This window comes from Mizuhopecten yessoensis, unplaced genomic scaffold (genome assembly GCF_002113885.1).
Source record: "Mizuhopecten yessoensis strain PY_sf001 unplaced genomic scaffold, ASM211388v2 scaffold8035, whole genome shotgun sequence".
Lineage (NCBI taxonomy): Eukaryota > Metazoa > Mollusca > Bivalvia > Pectinida > Pectinidae > Mizuhopecten > Mizuhopecten yessoensis.
Window position 1 is genome coordinate 439,193 of NW_018407346.1, and position 24,106 is coordinate 463,298.

The 24,106-nt window shown below is 34.0% G+C and overlaps 1 protein-coding gene across 1 annotated transcript; it reads left to right on the forward strand.

Moving 5' to 3' along the window:
* Nucleotides 1-24,106, forward strand: LOC110454705 (excitatory amino acid transporter-like). The gene is made up of 11 exons (XM_021504357.1): nt 1-30; nt 611-800; nt 14,863-14,937; nt 15,566-15,688; nt 16,409-16,490; nt 16,884-17,050; nt 18,046-18,172; nt 19,534-19,767; nt 20,379-20,573; nt 21,316-21,450; nt 23,415-24,106. The coding sequence occupies exons 2-11, from the start codon at nt 650-652 to the stop codon at nt 23,635-23,637; spliced, it is 1,512 nt and encodes a 503-aa protein (XP_021360032.1). The 5' UTR covers nt 1-30; nt 611-649; the 3' UTR covers nt 23,638-24,106.

Sequence of the window (24,106 nt, forward strand, 5' to 3'; positions counted from 1 at the left end):
TGCCATTCATTTTGAATGGCTGTACGAATAGTAGGTTTAAAATCTGTGTATGGTAGTTTAATATTTGTTTGTTCGCGATTCAATGCTTTTTTTGCTTCCCTGTCAGCAAATTAGTTGCCTTTAATTCCGAGATGGCTCGGAATCCATAGTAAAGTTATTTTAGACTTTTTTAAGATACGAGATATTCGAAGAGCAAGGTTTTGTACGAGTGTGTTTTTAGGATCTCGTAACTGTAAACTCTGTAGGACAGATAGAGAGTCTGAACAAATAATTGCCTTAATAGTCGAGTAAAATCGGTAAGTCGTTTTATTTTGATTTACTCTGATATTTGTCAAGAACTGCTTTAATAAGATATAGAAATAAATAGTAAATAGTCGAGTAAAAACCGTTAAGTCGTTTCATTATGATATCGTTGTCACGTTCACTCTTACTATATGTAAAAGTAATTGAGTGTGTCCATCCGACCGATAAAAATGCGACGCTGTTGATTCAGTCAAGAAACATATGACATGACTTTCAAGGAGGAACATGAATAAGATTATCAGTGCATAGTGACGCTCAGTGGTCCTCAAGCGAGCTATACACATTACTTTCACGTTTCGTGTTACAGCTGCTCTATTGGGATTAAGTAGAACTTACAGTTAACAACATGAAGACAAACAGGAAAATCTCACCTATCAGACGATGGATAAAGGAAAACCTGATGATCACGCTGACTACTGCAGGGATCGTCCTCGGGTTCGCTTTAGGATTTGGTATCCGGGAGGCAAAACCATCTCCCGAAGTTCTGACCTGGATAGGTAGGTGGTTTTCGTTAAGTATTCAAGCACGAATCACAGCTACACTGTACAAGATGTCGGATGTTAATAGACTAATGGTTGTTATCATATTGCATACAATTCCACATGTTATATATATTGCTAAAAGTGCATATCAGTGAATGCAAAATATTTAACTTATCTTTTCTGATACAACTGGGAGTGCTTTATCCGTCCGTTTATTTATGACTCTAACTTGCATAATTATAAAAATTAAACAAATATAATTACATTGTATGAAAAATGAAAGCAAATGAATTCAGTGCAAGCAAGTTTGGTGATATATTTCAAAGTGGTACAATATAAGTTATATATAAAAGTGATTTGAAATAACGATTTTCCTAACTTACTTAGTTTACAAGGTCTCCACTTGAAGGGTCATCTTTCCTCCTGAAAAGTTAGTTTGAAAGGAAATTTCTGATTGGAGTAACCAAATGACCTTATATCATTATTCGTTTTGTCAAAAATGGCCGGTCGGGTGGAACAGACCAGAAAATTAGGTTAGGGAACAATATTCTAGGGGAAGGCAAATATCAATGACGATAAAATGACAAAAAAATCTAAAAACGTTTTAATTTAGCGCTCTCTGATTTAAAACCCATTACTGAATTGTTACATATGCTTTTGATGAATAAGCTCACCCTCAAACCTGATATGGAGAACAATATAAAGTAACCTTAGTTAACTGACGCAATCCTAACTATAAATTGTTGGCGAACAATTTGACGGGCTTTTCACCTATATCACACCATTGAAGTAGTGACATTCAAATTTTGAAATGTTGAAACTTGATTAAAAGATAAATCAAGTTAAGAAATTTTAGCAGTACTCCAAAAAGGCAGAACAAAAAAGGTGTTTAATTTTTGCTTTGGGTTATATTTTTGTAGGTGAACGATTTTCTACCAGGACTTTTATTACTGGTGGAAGGAAAGTAACTCGCAAATAGTTCTGGTTTCTTTAAAATCTGTTTCACAAAATTGCATGTTCGAATTTGACCTCTATTAGATACCGGAAGTTGATCTTTGATGAAAATTTATGACCTTGTAGCCCATCATCCTAGCATGCTACAGATCGAATATCAATACCCTGGGCATTTTCGTTATTGAGAAGGAGTCTTTTGAAGATTTTAACATAATTGACCCCAGTCACCATGAACATGGGTCAAGGTCATTCATATTATCAAACTTGATAGTCCATTGTTTCTGCAAAATATTTATCAAATATCATGACCTTGGTACTTTCGGTTATTGAGAAAAAGTGTTTTGAAGTTTGTTTCACAGAATTACGCATTCGAACTTTGACCCCTACGGAAAAGTAAATATATATAAGTATGGTTCCCATTTTGTAACTCTGAACCAGCATTCAGTTTCTCAATATTCCAATATTGGAGAAGCAATGGCTGCAATATCAATTCCTTTGGAATAACCAATTGATAAAACAATTTAATCATTTACATTGTAATGTAAAAAAGCATTATATCGTGAACATATTTTGAACCTAAAGCATGATACCACTGTACCAGTATATTCAGAAGCCAGATGCTGCAATAGATATATATAAACATTACCATTGCAATAACAACACAGAAATGATAAATATACAACAATGATCTCACCGAGTTATACAAGAGATATATGGACCTGAGTTGTAATGCAATTATGTTATTTGTTGTAGTGATGTTAGTTAATGTAATCCAAAAAAAGGCTTTTTGAATTCCGTGAGAGATATTATGTTGGGAGTGACCAACATATATTATTAATACATCATTTTGGCAGGTACATAATTGTCTGACATACGGTATATATTGCTGACAATTTTCAAAATAAATTCTGAAAGAGTGGAAGAATGAACAACATGGGGGTAATGAAATAACAATTTCAGATAGAGCGACTTGGGACCTTTCCATCCATGAAGAGTGTTTGATTCTAGCATATCTGGATCTGAAGAAGACGATTGTTGAAATTTCAGCCAATTTGCCCTCTTTGGCCCCTCCCGACAGGCACTAGGGAAGGGCCAGGTTCTTAATTTTCATACCATAAAAATTCAGTCACATAATAGTCATTCCAACCAATTTTGAATTTGTACTTAAAAGGGTTATTTCCCCATATAAACTACAGTAAGGCTAACAACAAGATTTACATATGCTTCGGATAACCTGATCATGACATACCTTAAATGTTTCCTTTTGACCTTAGGGAACATTTTATCACCTACTTTTTATCCATGAAGACCATTTTAATAGTCTGGTAAAGATCACATGCACTGTTATGGTCATGGGATCCTGACCACATTCTTGACAGAATGATAACAATTGAAAGCGTCTTCAACCGACAACAAGCGTCTTCAAATGACAATAAGCGTCGCCAGACAAAATCTTTAAAAATACCGAATAAAGTAAGTGACATCAGAAGTTTTTTTGTTGATATGACTATAATTCACCTCTATACCAAATTTCAATTTTATATTTGAAAAATTGACCGAGTTCTGATGAATTGAATTTTACGATCGGCGGCTTGGCACGTGTGTGCAGTAGACTGGACAGTTAAGAAAGCATCGCCGCCACACAATATCTTTAAAAATACCTACTTAAGTAAGCGACATAAGAGGACATGTTATTTATAAAAAAAATATTGTTATATATTCCAGATTTCAGCTAGTTCTGATGAATGGAATTTTTATGATCGTCGGCGTGGCACACGTGTGTGAGTAGAACTCTAGAGTTCGTGAAGCGTCTTCAGATACTACCTTTAAAATTAACCTATAAAGTAAGCGACATCAGAAAATGTTATTCTAGATGGGCTTGGTTTCAGGATACTTTCGGTTAGTAATAAACCTTTACACACCAGTAAAGTACAGCAGCACTTTTTATCGAATCCGGTGTTTATACACATTCTAAAACCTTATAAAAAATGAGGGTATAAAAAAGCCATCGGTACCCTCAATTTTTATAAGGTTTTAGAATGTGTATAAACACTGGATAAAAAAAATGTTGCTGTTATTTACTGGTGTGTATAGGTTTATTACTAACCGAACGTATTCCGAAACCGAGCCCCTGTGTGTTATTTCATATGACTATGATACACCTATTTGTACCAAACTTCAGCTAGATATTTGAAAAATTGACCGAGTTATGATCAATTGAATTTTTACTACCCGTGGCGTGGCACACGTGTGTAAAGAAATCTACTGATCGTGAAGCGTCTTCAAACTATGTCTCTAACATTAATCTAAAAAAGTAATCGACATCAAAAGATATGTTATTCATACAATTCTCTTACTCAGCCCACGCCAAGAAACAACTACACTTGAATGAAAATAATCTAAGAATAGCGATTCAAAATCTTGAGGATCAGGATGATATCAATATAGTACAATTAGACTTTAAAAAGAAAGAATTAGAAATAATCAGTGAACATTAAATCGAAGGTAGCATAATAAGATCAAGAGCTAAATGGGTCGAAGAAGGTGAAAAGCCAACACACTATTTTTTCAATTTAGAAAATAGAAATTTTACCCCTAAAATAATTCCTAAACTGCAATAAGATGACGGTAATGTAATTACAAAACAAGAAGAAATCTTAAATGAAGTTCGCAATTTTTATGAAAAGCTCTATAGTAATGACAATGAAATAGAAGATGTACATTTGTATGAATTACTTAAAGACTATAATGTTTGTAAACTAAGTAGACAAGATGCAGAAACATTAGAGGGTCCTATAACACTGGAAGAAGCAGGTCAAACTTTAAAAAACATGGAAAATAACAAAAGTCCTGGCATAGATGGTTTTACAGCTAAGTGTTTTTTTTTAATGTTTTTGGAAATATTTGGGCAATTTTGTGGTAATCCAATAATTCAGGCTATGAAAAGGGTGAACTGTCTATTTCTCAACGCCGCGGAATTGTAACGTGCATACCGAAGGGAGATAAACCTAGGCACTTCATAAAAAACTGGAGACCAATAACACTACTCACTGTTATATATAAAATAGCTTCTGGAACAATTACACATAGAATAAAAACAGTCTTAGACAACATTATAGATAAGGATCATACAGGGTTTCTCGCGGGGCGTTACATTGGGGAAAACACACGATTAGTTTATGACTGAATGCTATTTAGTGAAGAAAATGATATCCCTGGCATGCTATTGATGATAGATTTTGAAAAGGCTTTTGACTCGGTTTCGTAGGGTTTCATTGAAAAAGTTTTACAATGTTTTGGTTTTGGAATAAGTATACGAAATTGGATAAAGGTATTTCATAAAAAGGTCAGTGCTGCAATCATTCAGGGGGGAAACCTGTCATCATTTTTCAATGTAGAAAGGGGCTGTCGTCAGGGCGACCCGATATCCCCTTATATTTTTATTTTCTGTGCAGAAACAGTGCTCTTCGATTGCGAAATAATAAGAACATAAAAGGTATTCAAGTTAATATTTGTCCTATTCTGCTCTCACAATATGCAGATGATACCTCTTTAGCTTTAGATGGCTCTGAAAGATCTCTTAAATAATCTGTTAATGAATATCCGGTCTAAAAATTAATGTATCCAAAACACAGGTAGTCTGGATTGGTAGTACAGAAGTTAGTGATGACACCTTCCTCCCAGAACTTAACATGCAATGGGGCAGACACAAATTCACACTTTTAGGGATTGAGTTTCATGTTGACTTGCACGAGATACCAAAAATTAATTTTGACAAAAAATTGATAAAATTGAAGTCATTGATAAAAACCTTGACAAGAAGAAATTTAACACCAATTGGTAGAATTCATATTATTAGATCACTTTTCGTTTCACAATTCAACCATCTATTTATAGCACTGCCAAATCCTGATGATTTTTTTCTTTCAAAACTTAATTCTATTATTTTTGAATTTTTGTGGAACAGCAAAACAGACAAAGTAAAAAGAGAAGTTATCATCCAAGAATACCTTAACGGTGGCTTTAAAATGATTAATTTAAAAGCATTTATAGATTCATTAAAATTATCTTGGATCAGAAGGCTTTTTCAGACCACAGCTAAATGGCAAGTTATTTCAAAAAGTTACGTTAACATGGATTTACTAGCCAACTGTGGCAATGATTGTTTTGCCAAAATGTCTAATCTATATTAAAAACACCATTATGGTTTAGCAGAAATATACCTGTTGGTCAGAAATCAGTATTTTTTAAGAATTATTATGACAAAAATATTATAACTATAAATGACTTGATAACAGATCAGAATACTGGAAGCTTTCATAGTTTCCAGGAAATTATTCGCACATATCGGGTAAAAACAAATTTCCTCCAGTATCATAGCATTTTGTCAGCAGTGAGAAAGTTTATATCTTCAAATGAAATCCCTGACCTAAAACCTCCGTATCCTCTTTTACCAATAAACATTGAATTATTCCTGAAAAACAGAAAAGGCTCGAAAGATTTCTATTATATTTTTATAGAAAATAATACTGTACCAACAGTTAAAAAGAAATGGAACAAAGTCTTTTAATTGAATGATTCAACATGGGCTCAAATATACAAGTTTCCCTTCAGTGTTACAAAAAACACCAAACATCAATGGTTTCAGTACAGAGTTAATCACCATATTTTAACCACAAACTCTTTTATCTTTAAAACACATCTAGTTATTTCTCCTCTCTGTACTCTATGCAACTCTGAAAATGAAACTATTATACATAGCCTGTGGGAATGTCAAGAAGTCCAAAAATTTCTAGATAGTCTAAGAGTTCTACTAGATGCTCTTTTCATCCCATTTAATTACAATAAACAATCCTATATTTTGGGATGTTTTTGTCAAAATTTCAATAACTGCAAAGTTGATGATGAAATCCTACTTGTTATAAAACAGTACAAAATGCGATGCTTTCACAACTCCCTCAACATCAATGGACTTATTAATGCATTAAAACAATTTTACGACTTCCACAACTTTATTGCTAACAGCAATGGGGAACCTGCCACTGCCAGGAAAGAATTTGAAAAAGATTGGAAAAAATGTGGAACATTTATCGAGTTGTAATTTTATAGTCTAGCTCTCTTCTCTTCAATGTCGTTCATTGCTTGCCGATTTCTTTCAAAATTAATCAGCTGTTAATATTACTGCTTCAATCTTGCTAATAAATTGAATTTTAGATAGGAAATAGTGCCATCTCTCTCTCTCTCTCTCTCTCTCTCTTTCTCTCTCTCTCTCTCTCTCTCTCTCTCTCTCTTTCTCTCTCTCTCTCTCTCTCTCTCTCTCTCTCTTTCTCTCTCTCTCTCTCTCTCTCTCTCTCTCTCTCTCATAAAAGCACATCGCATGACCATAAGTATTTTGTATGTACGAATGGGTACAGGCAAAATGGGCGATGGTTTAATGATGAATGTCAGTCAGGCAAAGGCTGTGTAATAGGTTTATATGTATGACGTGTAGTGAATAGAGTAGTATGTAATCTGTAAGATGAATGTTCGGTACAATTACCCATCTTTTCCTGTCATAATTTACAGACTTGTATCTCATTATTTGTCATGCGTATGTGTTTGAAAAATCTGAATAAAATTCTAAGTTACAATTTTTTGTATTCATACGACTATAACACACTTAATTGGATGCACAAAACCTAAATCACAAAGTTAAAAGCTTTTAAGGGTGCGTCAGTTATGCAATTACTTAGATTTGATCAAGAAAATATTAATGATTTCAGCAATGCTCGTCCTTGAAGTTGTTTAAAAACCAACAACTCAAATATGTAAACCCCTCTTAAACATGATATTTAAAAATATATATTTATCTTGTCTAGACTTGATCTCTGAATAAGTGTTGCGTCAGTAGTCTAATATAAGTGTTTGTGACCAGGTATCTCAATGGTCTATGATGAGTGTTTGTAAACAGGTATCTCAGTGGTCTATAGTAAGTTTTTGTGTCAAGGTATCTCAGGTCCATAGGTATTGCGTCTGTTACTGTTCGTGACTAGGTACATGTAACTCAGTGAACTATAATTAGTGATTGTGACCAGGTATCTCAGTGGTTTATAGTATAATTAGAGTTTGTGAGCAGATATATCAATGATCTATAGGTAGAGGTTGTGACCTGGTATATCAATGGTATATAGCTAGTGGTTGTGACCACATATCTGAATGGATTATACATGCGGTTGAAAATTGACTAAAACGTTACATGTAATCAGTTTATCAATTTTTCATTTTCATATTTAAGAACTGATTATTTCACAAGTTTCGAAAAGTGAAAAATGTATATGAAAATTAGTCAAAGTCATGGACCTAGGTCCAGTCTAATTACTTGGTGAAATGACGAATCATATCAACATGTAGCTTATTTTTTCCAGATCTCGTGAGTTCCGTCCCCTTAACAACTTTCGACTCATAGTCAGACCACGGAATTAGATTGCGATCTAAGTCCGTTCTAGAGGTGGGCCAACATTTTCAAAATTCCTTTCTAAGCTACAAAAAATACAAAGCTTCAGTTCCGAGTGGTTCATCACATCCTGACAACAAATTCTTTCCTTTGTAAAATTGGCCTGGTTACCTCCCCTTTTTGTATTTTATGTAATTCTGAAAGAGAAACTATCACTCACATTTTGTGGGAATGGAATGAAGTACAGAATTTACTACAAAGTTTTGAAATGCTATTACAGGCATTACTTATTCCTTTTTCAATAAATAAAAAATATTTTCTCTTTTGATTGCTATCTTTTAATCATCCTCCTGTCAACAGGGTTGATAATAGAATTATCATTATTATCAAGCAGTACATATACAGAATGAGATGTTTACACAATTCTTTACATATAAATTCATTAATTAACATAATTCAAGACAATTATAGAGTTCAAAAATATATTGCAACTATAAAGGGCGACTCTATGAAGGAAAAAATTGATATAGAATGGCGTAAATGGAAAAAGTTAATTGATTTATAATATAGAGTACTCTTGCTGTTTTTTACTAGTAAATTATTATTATTATTACCAGTGTTATTGTTATTCATATATCAAGTAGGCTTCTCCCAGCCCTTGGCAAAGCTGAAAATAGTATGTCTTGTCTATAGATAGCTACCTCCCAACCTGTTCTTCCACTTTGTTTCTATTTCTTTTTCTCGTTTTCTTTTCTTTTCTTTAAACGTCTTTAATTCTTTCTACATTCTATTTGTCTGTCCAGCCAATACAGTGCAATATACATTCATGTAAATCTGATCCTATTTATCACTGCAGGTATACAATAGATTTTTTTATTTTTTTTTCGTTACTGCGTATGCTTCCTCAACTTTATGTGTATGATGTCAGGATGTGAGAGTCTTGTGACATGTGGAAGGTGATCTTGTTTTCTTGATAAAACCAGTGAGGATGATGATCACATGTACATGATGCAAGTATTTATGGTAATGACCATTGTTGATTTGATATTTTCTCTGTATGATGATAACGATACAATGATAATGCTTTGATGATGCTGATGATAATTGCTTTGACGATGATGATGATGATGATGATGATGATGATGATGATGATGATGATGATGATGATGATGACGATGATGATGATGATGATGATGATGATGCATTGTCAAAATATGATGAGATGTTGATTTATATAAAAAAGTGATGATGAAGATGATGAGAATGATGATGAGGATGGTGCATGTCTGTGAGATGTGTTGGTAATGAGGCTAGTGTTTATGATGGATGATGCTTGATGTATGATGATTATGATAATTGCTAATTTGATGAAAATGTATATTGCACATTAAAATGAAAATAAAAATCAAATTAAAAAAAAAAGGCCGTTCTAGAAGTGACCATTTTCAGCCAGTAAACTTGTTTAACTATTATGATACCCAATGATTTCATCAGACAGAATAACTAAAAAGACTATTGACACTCTATTTTTTTTGTTTTACCTAGGGGTATATACACATCATTTATAATTATTCATGTTTTGTAATATTTGATTTTGAGCACACGGCTTCTCCCCCATAATTTTTTTTCAAAAGGTTGGCAAGTACAGACTGTATGCATTTATCATTTATTACCATGCATCATTTGTTTACAAAAAATAAGTGCAATTAACGCCTTCATTAAATACAGATACATTTAAAGGGTAGAACAAAAATAAGAAATAATAACGTATATGGTAAAAGACATTGTACATGTAAAGGGGACTTAATGGAATGCTTGATGTTTGTCATTTTTTGTAAGTTTCGGTATTTTTAATTAAATAGAAGAGACACAACTGATGAAATAACGTGTTAAAAGAAACTTTTTTCAACACGTTTAAATACATTTTGTGCATTTAAAAAGCATGGCAATGTATTTTCCTAAACACGTTACAAACTTACAGCAATTTGCCTGCTGCCTTATCATTTATAAATGAATCTCGAATCCCCCTCGACTTCCCACCTTGAACCACTGGGGATCAATTCGTTACAAATGTCTGATATATATATATGTTATGCTGATATATGGGTCACAGCATTATGTGTGCCGTGACCCGTATCAGTATAGCATATGTGTATTTCAGACATTTGTAACGAACCCAGGTGTGATTGAACCTAGTACTAATATTAATACCCGGCCTCATTTGCCCCAGACGACGCTATATATAAAATGAATCTGTCTTCGTCAGAAAGCTACGTTATCGCAGCTAGATTGAGTTCGTTACACCTGTGTTTGTGTGTTGTGACCCATATCAGTATAGCATATGTGTATTTCAGACATTGCACCAGGTGTAGAAGGGGGACGGGGGAGTGACCAGAGACAAATAAAGCCAGTAGTATATACGTCTCCGTTGTGACACAGACACGAATTCGAACTGACAAAGTAGCTAGGCTACGCATACTTACTTTGAACCCACACATGCGCATACATACATGTATCGCTGGCGGCTCATCAGCATTGTCGTTGATAAACATGCACAGGCCTAGGTTTCGTAAAGCCGATTGTTTCTCGTTGAAAGAGTGACAAACACATATTCATATTGGTAGACCTTTGAGTTAAACATGAAACTTGTCTGTAATGAGGTAAAAACAGGTAAAGTTCACTCCAAACTCTCTTGTTGATGATATTCTCTCGCGTTCGATATGAAGTTTTCTGTCCGGTCTTTTTCAACCAATTATAGTGTGGCAAATTTTGAAGCCCGCGATTTTCAAAACGTCGATAACTTTAATTTTTAAACCCGTTTTAGGGAAGAAACACTTCAAACCATAACGAATACGTTTGCAAAGTTCACGTAAATAAGATACGATTTGAAACATACATGTATTTCCACAGAGATGTTTAAAACGGCCAATGTTTAGCTTCTGATCTATTAAAAACCAATCAGAGCGTCACAAATTTTAAATTCTGTTCTGCACGATGTAAAGAAAACAGATCGCATAGTATTGTAGTTTCGTTTTGTGTTACTATATATAGCTTTTTGCTTGAACAATATATACCACGCGTACGATACAAAAAGCGATCGCTGCGCTCGCTATATATTTATCAACAAGAAATCTCATTGTTATTAGAAACCATGGATCTTGGGGAGCGTTTAGCATCAAGTGGAATTACTGATAACCGAACAGATGAATTAGGAGCTGACCATTCCGGCTGATTTAGAAGAACAACAGAGGAGGATATAAAAGTGTTTGAATCTGCAAACCAGTCCTTGTCAACGAAACGGAACACAGCATGGGGGTTACGGCTTTTCCAAGGTAGGCTCTAATAAATAGGAATGATGACAGGTGCCTGTGTCAATCGAATTATAAAGGCAAAGCAAAAAAATCGTTCGTTGTTCTTTCTCGCTCCGTGTAACCACGAACAAAGTACAAACCAAACAGTAAAACAAACAGTAATTGCAATTTTCAAATACAGCAATTAACTGACTATTTCACCAATACACAAAGGAAAATCTGTGGTCGCCGAGTTCATTTTTTTAGTAATAAATAGTAGTCACAGGCTTAATTTGGGATTAATTTAAACAGTTACCAAATAAGATCTCGTTTGTATTTCTTGTAGATTGGAATCGTGAGGTGACAGGACATCCCATCGACATGAATTCGATCTCAGAAACAGACTTGCCTACTGTATTGACAAAATTCTACTGTGATGCTAGGCCCAAAAACGTTAAGAAGAGAGCAGAAGAAATGCCCCTTGCACAGGCAGAGGAGTACCAAAAAAACTGCAGGAAAAATTCCCACTAAAATACGCCATAGGGGAATTTACGCCATAGATACGCATAGGAATGTGTGCACGCCATAGCAAAATGAAAGTGTTATATCCAAGAAATGGTTCAATTTTTCCTTTGATATACTCATCTAACACGTTTTGTTAAAGTATCATTTAAAAAAAAAAGTACTTTGTTAGAAAATCGATCTTAATTACGAAGCTATCTAAAAGCACTTTACACTAAAATACGCCATACGTGTTTTTTCACTCCATATCAAAATATAATAGTTATTTTCAGCAAATAACTGGTTTATTCCTGTGGTATATGCATTAAACAGGATGTGGTAAAGTTTCATTCTTAAAATATGATTATTTCGTTAGGAAATCGACAGAAGTCAATTTCAAGGGAAGTAACTCTTACATTTGCAAAATACGCCATAGCACGAACTTAGATCTAATCTTATTCAGTGGCCATAGCAATGAACTTAAAATGTATATGAAATTTATAAACCATTTTAAATTGTAATTAATTTTTGTTTCAGAGTTGGTTATAATTTATTCTGTGTTCATAAATAGATAGTACCAGTTGTTTCTATGGCGTATTTTGCAAATGTAAGAGTAACTTCCCTGGAAATTTACTTCTGAATCGCGATACATTTTTTGTCGATTTTCTAACAAAATACACATTTTGTAAGAATGAAACTTTACCACATTTTGTATAAGGCATATACCACAGGATTAAACCAGTTATTTGCTGAAACTAATTCTTATATTTTTCAATGGCGTGAAGAAACACGTATGGCGTATTTTAGTGTAAAGTTATTTCAGGTAGCTTTTTTTAAAAATGATACTTTACCTAAATGTGTTAAATGAGTATACCAATGGAAAAATCGAATTATTTCGTGACTATAACACTTACATTTTGTTATGGCGTGCAAAAACTCGTATGTGTATCTATGGCGTAAATTCCCCTATGACGTATTTTCGTGTGACCGGACAGGACACACCATCGACATGAAATCGATCTCAGAAACAAACATGGCTACTGTATTGACAAAACACTACTGTTATGCTAGGCCCAAAAACGTTAAAAAGAGAGCAGAAGAAATGCCCCTTGTACAGGCAGAGGAGTACCAAAAAATCTCCATGAAAAATGTCCGCGCCGCAATCATCAGGCATTTACAAGATATCGGGCGTATTATTGATATTGTGAGGGATACAGCATTTCAATTAGCCAACCGTACTCTCGACTGTCTTCTGAAAACCCGCATGTTCTTCGACCTACAAAGCATAAGGAAATCATTGAGAACGATGACTTAGCATCAATAGCCACCTACCTGCGTGGATCACACACATCCTCGATTATCCTCCGACAAGCTGTCTAGTATTACCTGGTTATACATTTCGTCAGTCGCGGGATAAAGTTCCATCAACAGTTAGGGTTAAATTCCTTGAAGTCTCAAAGTGATGAGAACGGAGAGTTTGTCACAATTTAGCACGTAACGCAACAAAAACTTCCAAGGGGCTTGTCAAACATGGAGGCCCCAGACGGGAAGCGAATTTAAAGCACTAACACTCCAAATTGTCCAGTGGCGATGTTACGGCTCCTCATAGAAAAAACTGATCCCATGGCATAGACGTTATTTAACCACTACAGCAAAGAAGCGACGTCCAAGTCTAAAATATGGTTCACAAATAAACCGATACCGCCTCGTACCTTCTGCGGTTTCATTTCCGACATTTGTAATGGTGCTGAAACCGAAAAAAAAAGAGATACACAGCACACTGTCTCCGTGCCTCGGCAATACAGGCGATGAATGATTGTGGATTTGAATCAAGGCACATCATGTTCATGTCGGGCCACCGAAGCGACTCTGCTATAAGATCTTATAACAGATCGTTTTCAACTAAACAGAAGAAATCGCTGTCCACTACACTAGCGTCTTTTGCAAGTGGAGAAGCAGGTCAATTCATACCGGCACGTCGGCAAGTCCCCTCAGCGACAGAGACACATGCGGAATGCTCCAACAATGAGCTAGTCCCAATGTCGCAGTCGGTCGACACAATAGTCCAGTCTTTTAGATCGTTATCTGGTTTTTAAGGAAACTCAACATTTCATGGATGTACTTTCAATTTCAATGAGGTAGTTATTTAACCCATCTCGTCGACATTTCATACAGCCCCGTGACCTGGTGAGCTAAGCCTCTGCACACCTATCGGTCAGCTACTTGCGTGGACCAGGATTAATTGTCTGACTTTTTGTAACTTAAATAATTCACAAAGAATATTTGTCAAATTAAGATTTACTATCAATTTTAAAGATACTCAGTGCTTGTTTAACATGCTGGTTGGTAAAATAAATGATTTCAAATATGCAAAGGCTGTTCTATTAAAGATGTTTTTCAGAACGGTGCATTATTTTTCTAAGTAAAGAAATACGATTTTTTTCTTAATTTTAGATGATAATAGTGAATGTAATAGAACGTAAATATAAGGTTTGAAATGCATTTTTCAAACATTTATGAGGGTATGCAACACAGTTCCTTTCAAACATATTCTCCATATCCTTACGCGCATCATGGACTATGTTTGAACGGAACTGTGTTGCATACNAAACATTTATGAGGGTATGCAACACAGTTCCTTTCAAACATATTCTCCAAGATGCGCTTACGCGCATCATGGACTATGTTTGAACGGAACTGTGTTGCATACCCTCATAAATGTTAAAAAGATGCATTTCAAACCTTAAATATAAAGTGTCGTCACATCAGGATAGAGAGGATACAGAATAAAAGGTATATAATGAAGTAACGTGAAAATTGACTTACATTGAAGTATTACCAAACCAAGAATTGATTATTGAACATTCCTTTGTTTCCAATGTTTGTTCTAAAATTACAGGTTTGCCCGGAGAACTGTTTATAAGGATGTTAAAATTGATGGTCATACCTCTCATTGTCAGCAGCGTAATTACAGGTAAGTTGATTTATAACAGGTAAGTTGATTAATTACAGGTAATTTTAATCATTACAATGATTACTTACATATATGATGAATATTTATCACAAGGAGAAACAAATTATAATAATTTAGCCCACTTGTATTTGCAAGGACAAGTAATATGATTCATTTTAGAATTCAAAAACAGCGCTTGCCTAAGGCCATGGATATACGATATCAAGATGATAATAAACCAATTGAACTTAAATTGAAGTTATTAATTGACAACATATGCAAATTAAAAAAGAATATTTTTCAGCTATATCCCATCAATGAAAAGCATTAATAGTAATATTCCCCCCTTTTTTTTTTTTTTTACATATTAACGCCATATAATCAGTGCACACGCGTGGTTGCACAAAAACAAATTTGACTATTGCTACAGTACGCCAAAAAGAATAACACTGCACAAAGCAGCTGTTTCGTCCATCTCAGACTCATCGGTGATGAGAGGGGCAAAAAGGAGGAAATCAAATTCATACTTAACCACTATTGAAACAGAAAGAGAGGTGCATAAAACTCTTGGTTATAGGAATTGCGAAACAAAAACACAGTACTGGTTTACTGAGCTATAGTTATACGTCGAATTACCGTTATATTTTAGCTACAGCCTCTATGGACGCTAAATCGAATGGCCGGATTAGTCTCGTTTCCATTATCTTCATCGTCTTCACGAATAGCCTTTCTTGTGTTGTCGCCATCGCCCTTGTTCTCATCATGAAACCAGGTAAGTATTGCTGATATCGTCATTATTATTGTAGTAATTTCCCTTTCTTGATAGTACCATCCCCTTTTCTACCTAGGGTGTTTAATTGTCCTAGTTGATACGGTATTTAAGAGCTTGCTCCAGTTACAACGACTACCATGGTAGATGTCGATTGCTGACGGATAAACATACACAGATAAAGGTTGTTGAAGAATATGGGAAAGTGTTATGGTCGCCATCTTGATCTTATATGGAAAAATTATACTTTTTGGATGCGATATCAAAGTTGATGTTTTGATTATGATCATCAGTTTGCCTCATCTTCGTTTTTTCATATGTTCTCTAGTTTTATCGAGTTTGAGTGATAATTATGATTTTGTTGAAACTTCGGTGTCCTCTAGCTATTGTTTTGTTTTGTTTAATGTGGTTTTGAAAATAGTTGTCGTATTGATACGTCATGAAAATAATTAAAAAGTTAAAACTGTTCAAGTATGGTAATGTAATTTGTTCTGCTACACAGTGAGCTTATATGACTGTTAACTGCAGAGATGATGATTAATTTCTCAAAATTAACTTTATATAACTATTAAATATTTTACATTTTACACACCAGCAAACGTTTGCTTTACTTTCTTGAAAGTATCCACTGTTTGATTTGTTTTCATCACTGTGCTTTATGTTTCTCTGTTATTTGTAATTTTATTAATTGCAGAAACGTGCTTTATTTTTGTTTACTTTAAGGAAATGGAGTGAGCTCAGAAATAACAGAGACGATATCTTCAGCTGGTATAGAAACATCGGATATATTTGCAGATTTGCTAAGGCAAACATTACATTATTATTTTTCAAATTTTTCAATGATTTCAAATTTGACCAAATTTACAAATTAAGGTTATTCCGAAAGTGCCTTCGTTTTGATACAGATATATTTGAGATTCCTATTATTAGAAAACTTTCATGTATTAAAAATCTTCAAACTGATAATCGATAAAAAAACTAGGTCAAAATATTAAATAAAAGTTAGATGAATAAGCAGATCCTTGAAAAAAGGAAAAGGAGAATAGGACCGGATGTTCTGCAAGAATGAACGTCTTCTTCTTAATCGAAGACACTTGTTATGTTATCAGAACTTATTGATAATTTGAAAAGTCAACAACACAAGCAGCGATTTCTATTTTTAAAGAACTGAACGGAAGTTTATGTTTTGTAATTTCAGAAATATAATGCCTGACAATATTGTGGATATGGCGTTCCAACAAACAATGACTCGAAACGACGTGACTAATGAAACCTACTTAAGGAATACAACTAACGGAACTGTCGAGGAGACTTTCAGAAAAGTTAACAAGACGATAGGGAAAACATCGGGCACCAATATACTCGGTACGTATAGCTTGTGATATATACGTTCTTCATTATTCAACTTCATGTGTAAGTATATATATAACGAACAGACGAATATAATAAATATTAATAAACAAAAGGATTTCTATTCAAAAGTAACCCCTCGAGGCAGTATACATAGGAATAAAGTGTTGGCAATAATCAGATCACATACAAGAACTATACGTTGATACCAACAACTCGTTAGGCACCTTACTTTAATTCAAAATAATCATTCTTGATCGCTTTTGTGTTGAAAATTGAAATGCAGATTCCTAAAATTAGTGATGGTATGCAAGCTAGTTACTTACAAAATGTTCAACAATTCACGTCTTGGAAAATATATGTTGAGAGTTCAATGGAGTTATCACTTCATGATCTGACCAAAATAAAAAGGTAAACCTTTAAAAAATCTTATTGCTCCTACTCTTACGTGAAACTGAGGATCTTGCATGTGTCCATGTCATATTGAATTTGTCACACGAGTTCAATCATTGTATATGACACGAGCCTTAAGGCGAATGTCATGTAAAGTTATTGAACGAGTTAATTAATTCAATATAGCATGGCCACGAATGTAAGATTCTATAACAAAATAATAACATTTTGTGTTATCAACTGACTCTATATGTCAAAACCTACGTACTCAGTAAATGTATCATGTTGTAAAGTAAATAAAAGTAGTTCCGGTAGTAGCGTTGGAATATGTTTCTTTGGTTCTGATCAATCGCAGCACCTTTAGATTTTATTACACGTGTGTAATGCCATATTTATGACATGGCCGTATGACATCGTAAAATGGGTCAGTTTTGTGATAAAAAGGGTTATGCATTACAAGATTAGATTTTTATAATGGAAACGTACAATTACATAAGATTTTCTCATTCCTTACCTAGTTATTATAAATATGCCAAGTGACATTTCTTTACACTGACACACAATTTATTCACGAAAAAAAGGTTTAGTTACAATTATGCGTTTTATCCATTCCTTAGGTATTATTATGACATGTTTGCTGCTAGGCATAGCAATAAACAAGGCAGAAGAGAAGGGAAAGCCAGTACTCGACTTCTTTAATTCGCTGACAGACGTCATAATGATAATTATGATGTGGCTTTTATGGTAAAAATGTTTCACAATATTAAACACCCAATAACTACATGCCATTTCACTTCAATTTTCTAAAGATATCAATCAATATGTTTTTAATTTCATTTCTAATTGGCATTATAATTTTATGATAATAATAAGACGATTCATCCGCATTTTGCTTCTTTGTGGTTTAAGTAATTTGCAAAAGAAAATAACCACCATGAAAACAAGATCGCCGCACAAAGCATGTATACTTTTATACAAATATGTTATTTACATGTTATGGGCAAATAAGCAAGGCAGGAAAATGTGTTTTCTCTGTAGAGGTGGAACATCATACTCGGCAAAAGTGTTTTGGAATACAATACATTGTACAGTCACTCCGTCCAACTATCCGAGAGATGCAACGAAATATTTAATTTGTTTATACTTAAGTGCGAATATAATTGCTGATTGGTCATAGAACATCTTTAAATATTGACGCTTTGCNTCTTTGGTTCTGATCAATCGCAGCACCTTTAGATTTTATTACACGTGTGTAATGCCATATTTATGACATGGCCGTATGACATCGTAAAATGGGTCAGTTTTGTGATAAAAAGGGTTATGCATTACAAGATTAGATTTTTATAATGGAAACGTACAATTACATAAGATTTTCTCATTCCTTACCTAGTTATTATAAATATGCCAAGTGACATTTCTTTACACTGACACACAATTTATTCACGAAAAAAAGGTTTAGTTACAATTATGCGTTTTATCCATTCCTTAGGTATTATTATGACATGTTTGCTGCTAGGCATAGCAATAAACAAGGCAGAAGAGAAGGGAAAGCCAGTACTCGACTTCTTTAATTCGCTGACAGACGTCATAATGATAATTATGATGTGGCTTTTATGGTAAAAATGTTTCACAATATTAAACACCCAATAACTACATGCCATTTCACTTCAATTTTCTAAAGATATCAATCAATATGTTTTTAATTTCATTTCTAATTGGCATTATAATTTTATGATAATAATAAGACGATTCATCCGCATTTTGCTTCTTTGTGGTTTAAGTAATTTGCAAAAGAAAATAACCACCATGAAAACAAGATCGCCGCACAAAGCATGTATACTTTTATACAAATATGTTATTTACATGTTATGGGCAAATAAGCAAGGCAGGAAAATGTGTTTTCTCTGTAGAGGTGGAACATCATACTCGGCAAAAGTGTTTTGGAATACAATACATTGTACAGTCACTCCGTCCAACTATCCGAGAGATGCAACGAAATATTTAATTTGTTTATACTTAAGTGCGAATATAATTGCTGATTGGTCATAGAACATCTTTAAATATTGACGCTTTGCATTGTGATTTCTCTTTTTCCCTTGTTACAGGTTCACGCCCGTGGGTGTCCTAAGTTTAATCGCATTTACTACAGCTTCTGTAAGGGACCTTGCCCAGAATTTTCAGGCTTTGGGAATTTTGGTTGGTCTGATGGTTGTTGGGGTATTACTGCATCAGTTAATTATAATGCCGACACTGTGTTTTGTGTTGACCCGACGAAACCCTTATAGATTTGCTGTACAGATCGGTAAAGCTTGGATGATTGTCTTAGCAACAACAAGCTCGTAAGTTTTTGTTGGATTGATCATATTATATGATTAATACAAATATGGCGATATTTTCATGGAAATCTGTAAGACTAACATTGTATAGGAAGACATATATATGGCAAAAAATACCTTATTAGGAATTTACCTGGCAACTAGAAATACCAGTTCAATAGATAGGATTACTTAAGCAATTAACGGTATTTTTCAAGTAAGCATGGAAAGAGGTGTGAAAAAAGCTGATTTATAAAAGAGAAAATATTTACTCAATTAGAACTTAATGTAGGTATGATTAAATCATTTGAAAATGATATATGATCAAAGGTGGTTAACAATTCTTTTATTAATGACGCTTAATCGCTTGCATTTATTTTTAAAAAAGGCAACTAGTTTCCGAGGTTTGGTTTCTATAATTCACAAAGTTATGAAGCGAAAATTCGACCAACTGGATTGAAACAACGAACAAAAAGAGAAAATTAATTATAGTACATTATATTGACATAAATAATTTCTCTATATTTTCCTAAACTTCAACATGTATAGTAATTTTGATACAAAGCTGGGTCCACTACTTGTAAAGATCCAATTAATTGTTGTACTAAGGTGAAACAAGGAGTGTTACATTACAGTGCAATGGCTTTTCCTGAGATATTGTCCGCGTGCGAAGATCATCAGAACGTCGACAGAAGGGTCAGTCGATTCGTCGCGCCATTTTCCGTGGCACTTAGTGCAAACGGGAGCGCCATGTTTATTGCAGCCACTTCCATATTTATTGGCAATGTTGTGGGAATGGATCTGAATGCTGGTGACATAATTCTTATAGGGTAGGTTGATTTTACTGAATATTATACATTAATTGGTATTCGTTAGGTCGAAACTTGAAACAGTCATCATCACCATCATCATCATAAAAAACGCCCTTCTGTGATAAGCTTTATCAATAGAATGGAATATGTTAGTTTTTTTTATACATTTAGAAATAGTACAATCATTATTTTATTGAACTATTGTAACGATCCAATCCGATCAAAACTGTTCAACGTGTATATTTTGTACCTTCTTGCATCATGTTAGGTCAATATGATTTTTCTTAAAATTCCTACAATTGTGTTTTTTCATATCACCTTAACTTAAACAACAAAACAAATAAACGAACAAAGAAGCAAACAAAAACCAGCAAATATGTTTCAGAAAATGATGGCTACACACACTGGTAATATAATCATTTAAACCTCATTCTGATATGATACACCAGTTGTTTTTGCAGCAAATACTTGTTGTGTACCATGAATATTTAACAATTCAGATTATGATATACTTAATTAGCAGTTGTGACTGCTACTGGTTAAGTTCTAGTGGGATTATTGAAGCTGTTGACTAGATGCCGCCATCAGTTTTGAACCGTCAAATAGTATGTATGGTTTAGGACAGAGAAAAGACTATTTCATAGCTTCTAAACAATGGCAAAAGCGAAGCTAACACTTTTCGTAATTAACTTGCAGAAATCAGTTCACTTTTTCCAATTATTACAGTAAAAATGTTTTCTCTAAAATGTTTTCCTTTTAGCATTTTAGCCGATATTTGCAGCATGGCGTTACCTAGCATACCAAGTGCTAGTATCGTAGCCATAGTTATGGTCCTGACATCCATGAACATACCGGCCGGTTCTATTTCTCTGCTGTTTGCGGTTGAGTGGTTTTTGTAAGTATCATAAGTCATAGGACGTTAAGCAATACTAAACCAAACCAAACCAGTTATAAATATCCACTAAAACGTTTTCCCGAGCTCAACTATTCAAGCGGTAGTTTTACTCATTCTAATTGTTGAGATTTAAAAGCTATTCCTTTTGTCATGATAAAGAAAAGTAAAACCGTAACTGATATGAGGATTATTGTTTCTTTTCTAAATTAGTAATTGTCCATGTTACCATCCGTATCGATAGGAACAGAATTAATATGTCACAACTATATAAGCATTTATTAAATATAATTTCCAGAATTCATAAATGGTGTCCAACAGGAATTGGGAAGGGCTTGGCAAAAAACTTCCCCACTGTATGACTGTATAAAGCTACAACTCCTGTGCATAATTTGCGGTTTATTCTCTGCATCCTTTGATGACATTATATGTGAACAGGATTTTTTAAAAACTTTATTCCCCCCCCCCAAAAAAAAACCCCGTTTATACATGTATATATTTACATGGCATTGTCACTATACAGCCTGTTTGAAAGCTGTGTCGTTGATGGGACTTTAATTACCATGCAGCACGAGACATACTTCTTAGCGTATTAATTCAATACTGACCGGAACTACAATATCCAATGTAAATAAACATGACGGCTGTTGAAATATCGCCAGGCATTGTGAGATTTGACAATGTCATTGTAAATTTATGTGCAAAATAAAAAATGAAATAAAAAATACTTTTATTACAACAAAAACAAGACCAATGTCTGCAATATCATACAAAATGCACATCGGTTGAAATCACCAATGCCGGCAATGGAAACAATTTTAACGCTCATGCAATTTATCAAAAATATCGTCTGCTACACTGCACTGATCAACAGGGGTTCGTTACAAATGTCTGAAATACACATAATTTATAGACCTACTGACACATATGATACAGTACCATAAACATTTCAGACATTGTAATGAACCCCTGTGCTCCGTCGCAAGATCATTTACTTCAAACGCTATCAGTTTCACGCGTCTCGCAGCCACTGTTTCATCAGTTTCACGCGTCTCGCAGCCACTGTTTCTTCAGTTTCTGACGACATGTCAAATAACTAGGCTGTTATAGAATCTAAAGACTGTAGTCAGATTCCCATACAATCAACAAATAAATTCACGTCTGGATTCTTCACAAAAGGATCGAAGAGAAAAGTTCGAATTAACTTCCAAAAATAACCCCCTCGTGGAGGGCAACGTCGGATTTACGGTGTTCGTTGTATTTATCCATGCGGGAAATTTGTTCCGGAGAAAAATCGAAACAATTTCAAATCTAACTTTCAGCTCAGAGTTCTATTGATAAACTTAAATCACCCTATATACATATCATACGCAATTGTATTTGATACTGAGTTGTGGAATAAAATTGAAGTGTTTGTTAAAATTTCAAAGTACTACTTTGTTTTCCAATCAGCACGCGACAATACGCTGTTCAAACTATTGAACGAAATTGTGTGGACTGTCGATAAGGCGAGCATTTTTCATTTTAAATATAAATCATAGCGCGCATTATGTTGTTTTCTTGCAAAGTTGTGTCATTCAAATAGATCATAAATACCATACAAAAACAGTTCAATGCTTAAATAATATACTGAGAAATATATACACACATATACATATAATACGCTGATCCGCATTTCACTTTAGGTAAACGCATCTTTGCAATTTTAACTATCTTCTAAATTTGTTATTTCTATTGCTTCTACGAGCCGTGTGCCTACCTGATATGAAATTTGTGTTGTTTGACTCTTCATAACTTTGCCTAACATTGTAAAGTTTAGATGAAATAGTTCTTCATTTATTCTGAAGCAATAACGCTAATGATTTCTATCATATTAAGTGTAACCATAAAAAAATAAAAAAATGTTATTAATAATTAATACAACAACATTTGAAATGAGGAAGAGGTGTTTTGTCTATTTGTTTTAGGGATCGGATCCGCTCGACCAGTAATCTTGTAGGCCAAACACACTGTGTAGTTGTAACGTATCACTTCTGTAAGAAGTCACTGGAACAGTCCGACATGTTACAAGATATAGAAACTGGGGACGACAAGACCAAACAGTCGGCATTCCTGATATATTTGCTACGTATTAACATTAGCTTGATTTATTGTTTGTGTAAAAACAAAATTTATAATGGAAATACATGAGTTAATAAACAAATAAAACACACGGGGAAACGATGCAGCAAAAGATAGAAAAAAGGATGCTACATGTAGCACTCGGGACAGACAGCACTGTATTCATTCCAGAAGGATACTCAATCAAGGAAACCGAGTCACTTAAGTACAACCGTCATATCCCTACTAGATGACATAAACTATTTTTGTTTCAAAACAACTGTGAGGAAATTAAAACGATTAAAGCGATGGAAAAAACAAAGATCATTATGCACTAAAAGATTTTATTTCAAACTACGATTAACACGAATGATGTCTATAATTAAGACAAAATAAAACATGTTGTACATCACAAAATACGTTCTTCACGAATAGTTTTTTCTTCATTTTCACTACTTATAATATGCATGTGCTATGGAATTTAGTTTTTTTGTAATTTGCCTTGATACCATCAAGATTTATCTATTGGTCATAATTTCATTACTGGGATTTTAATTAA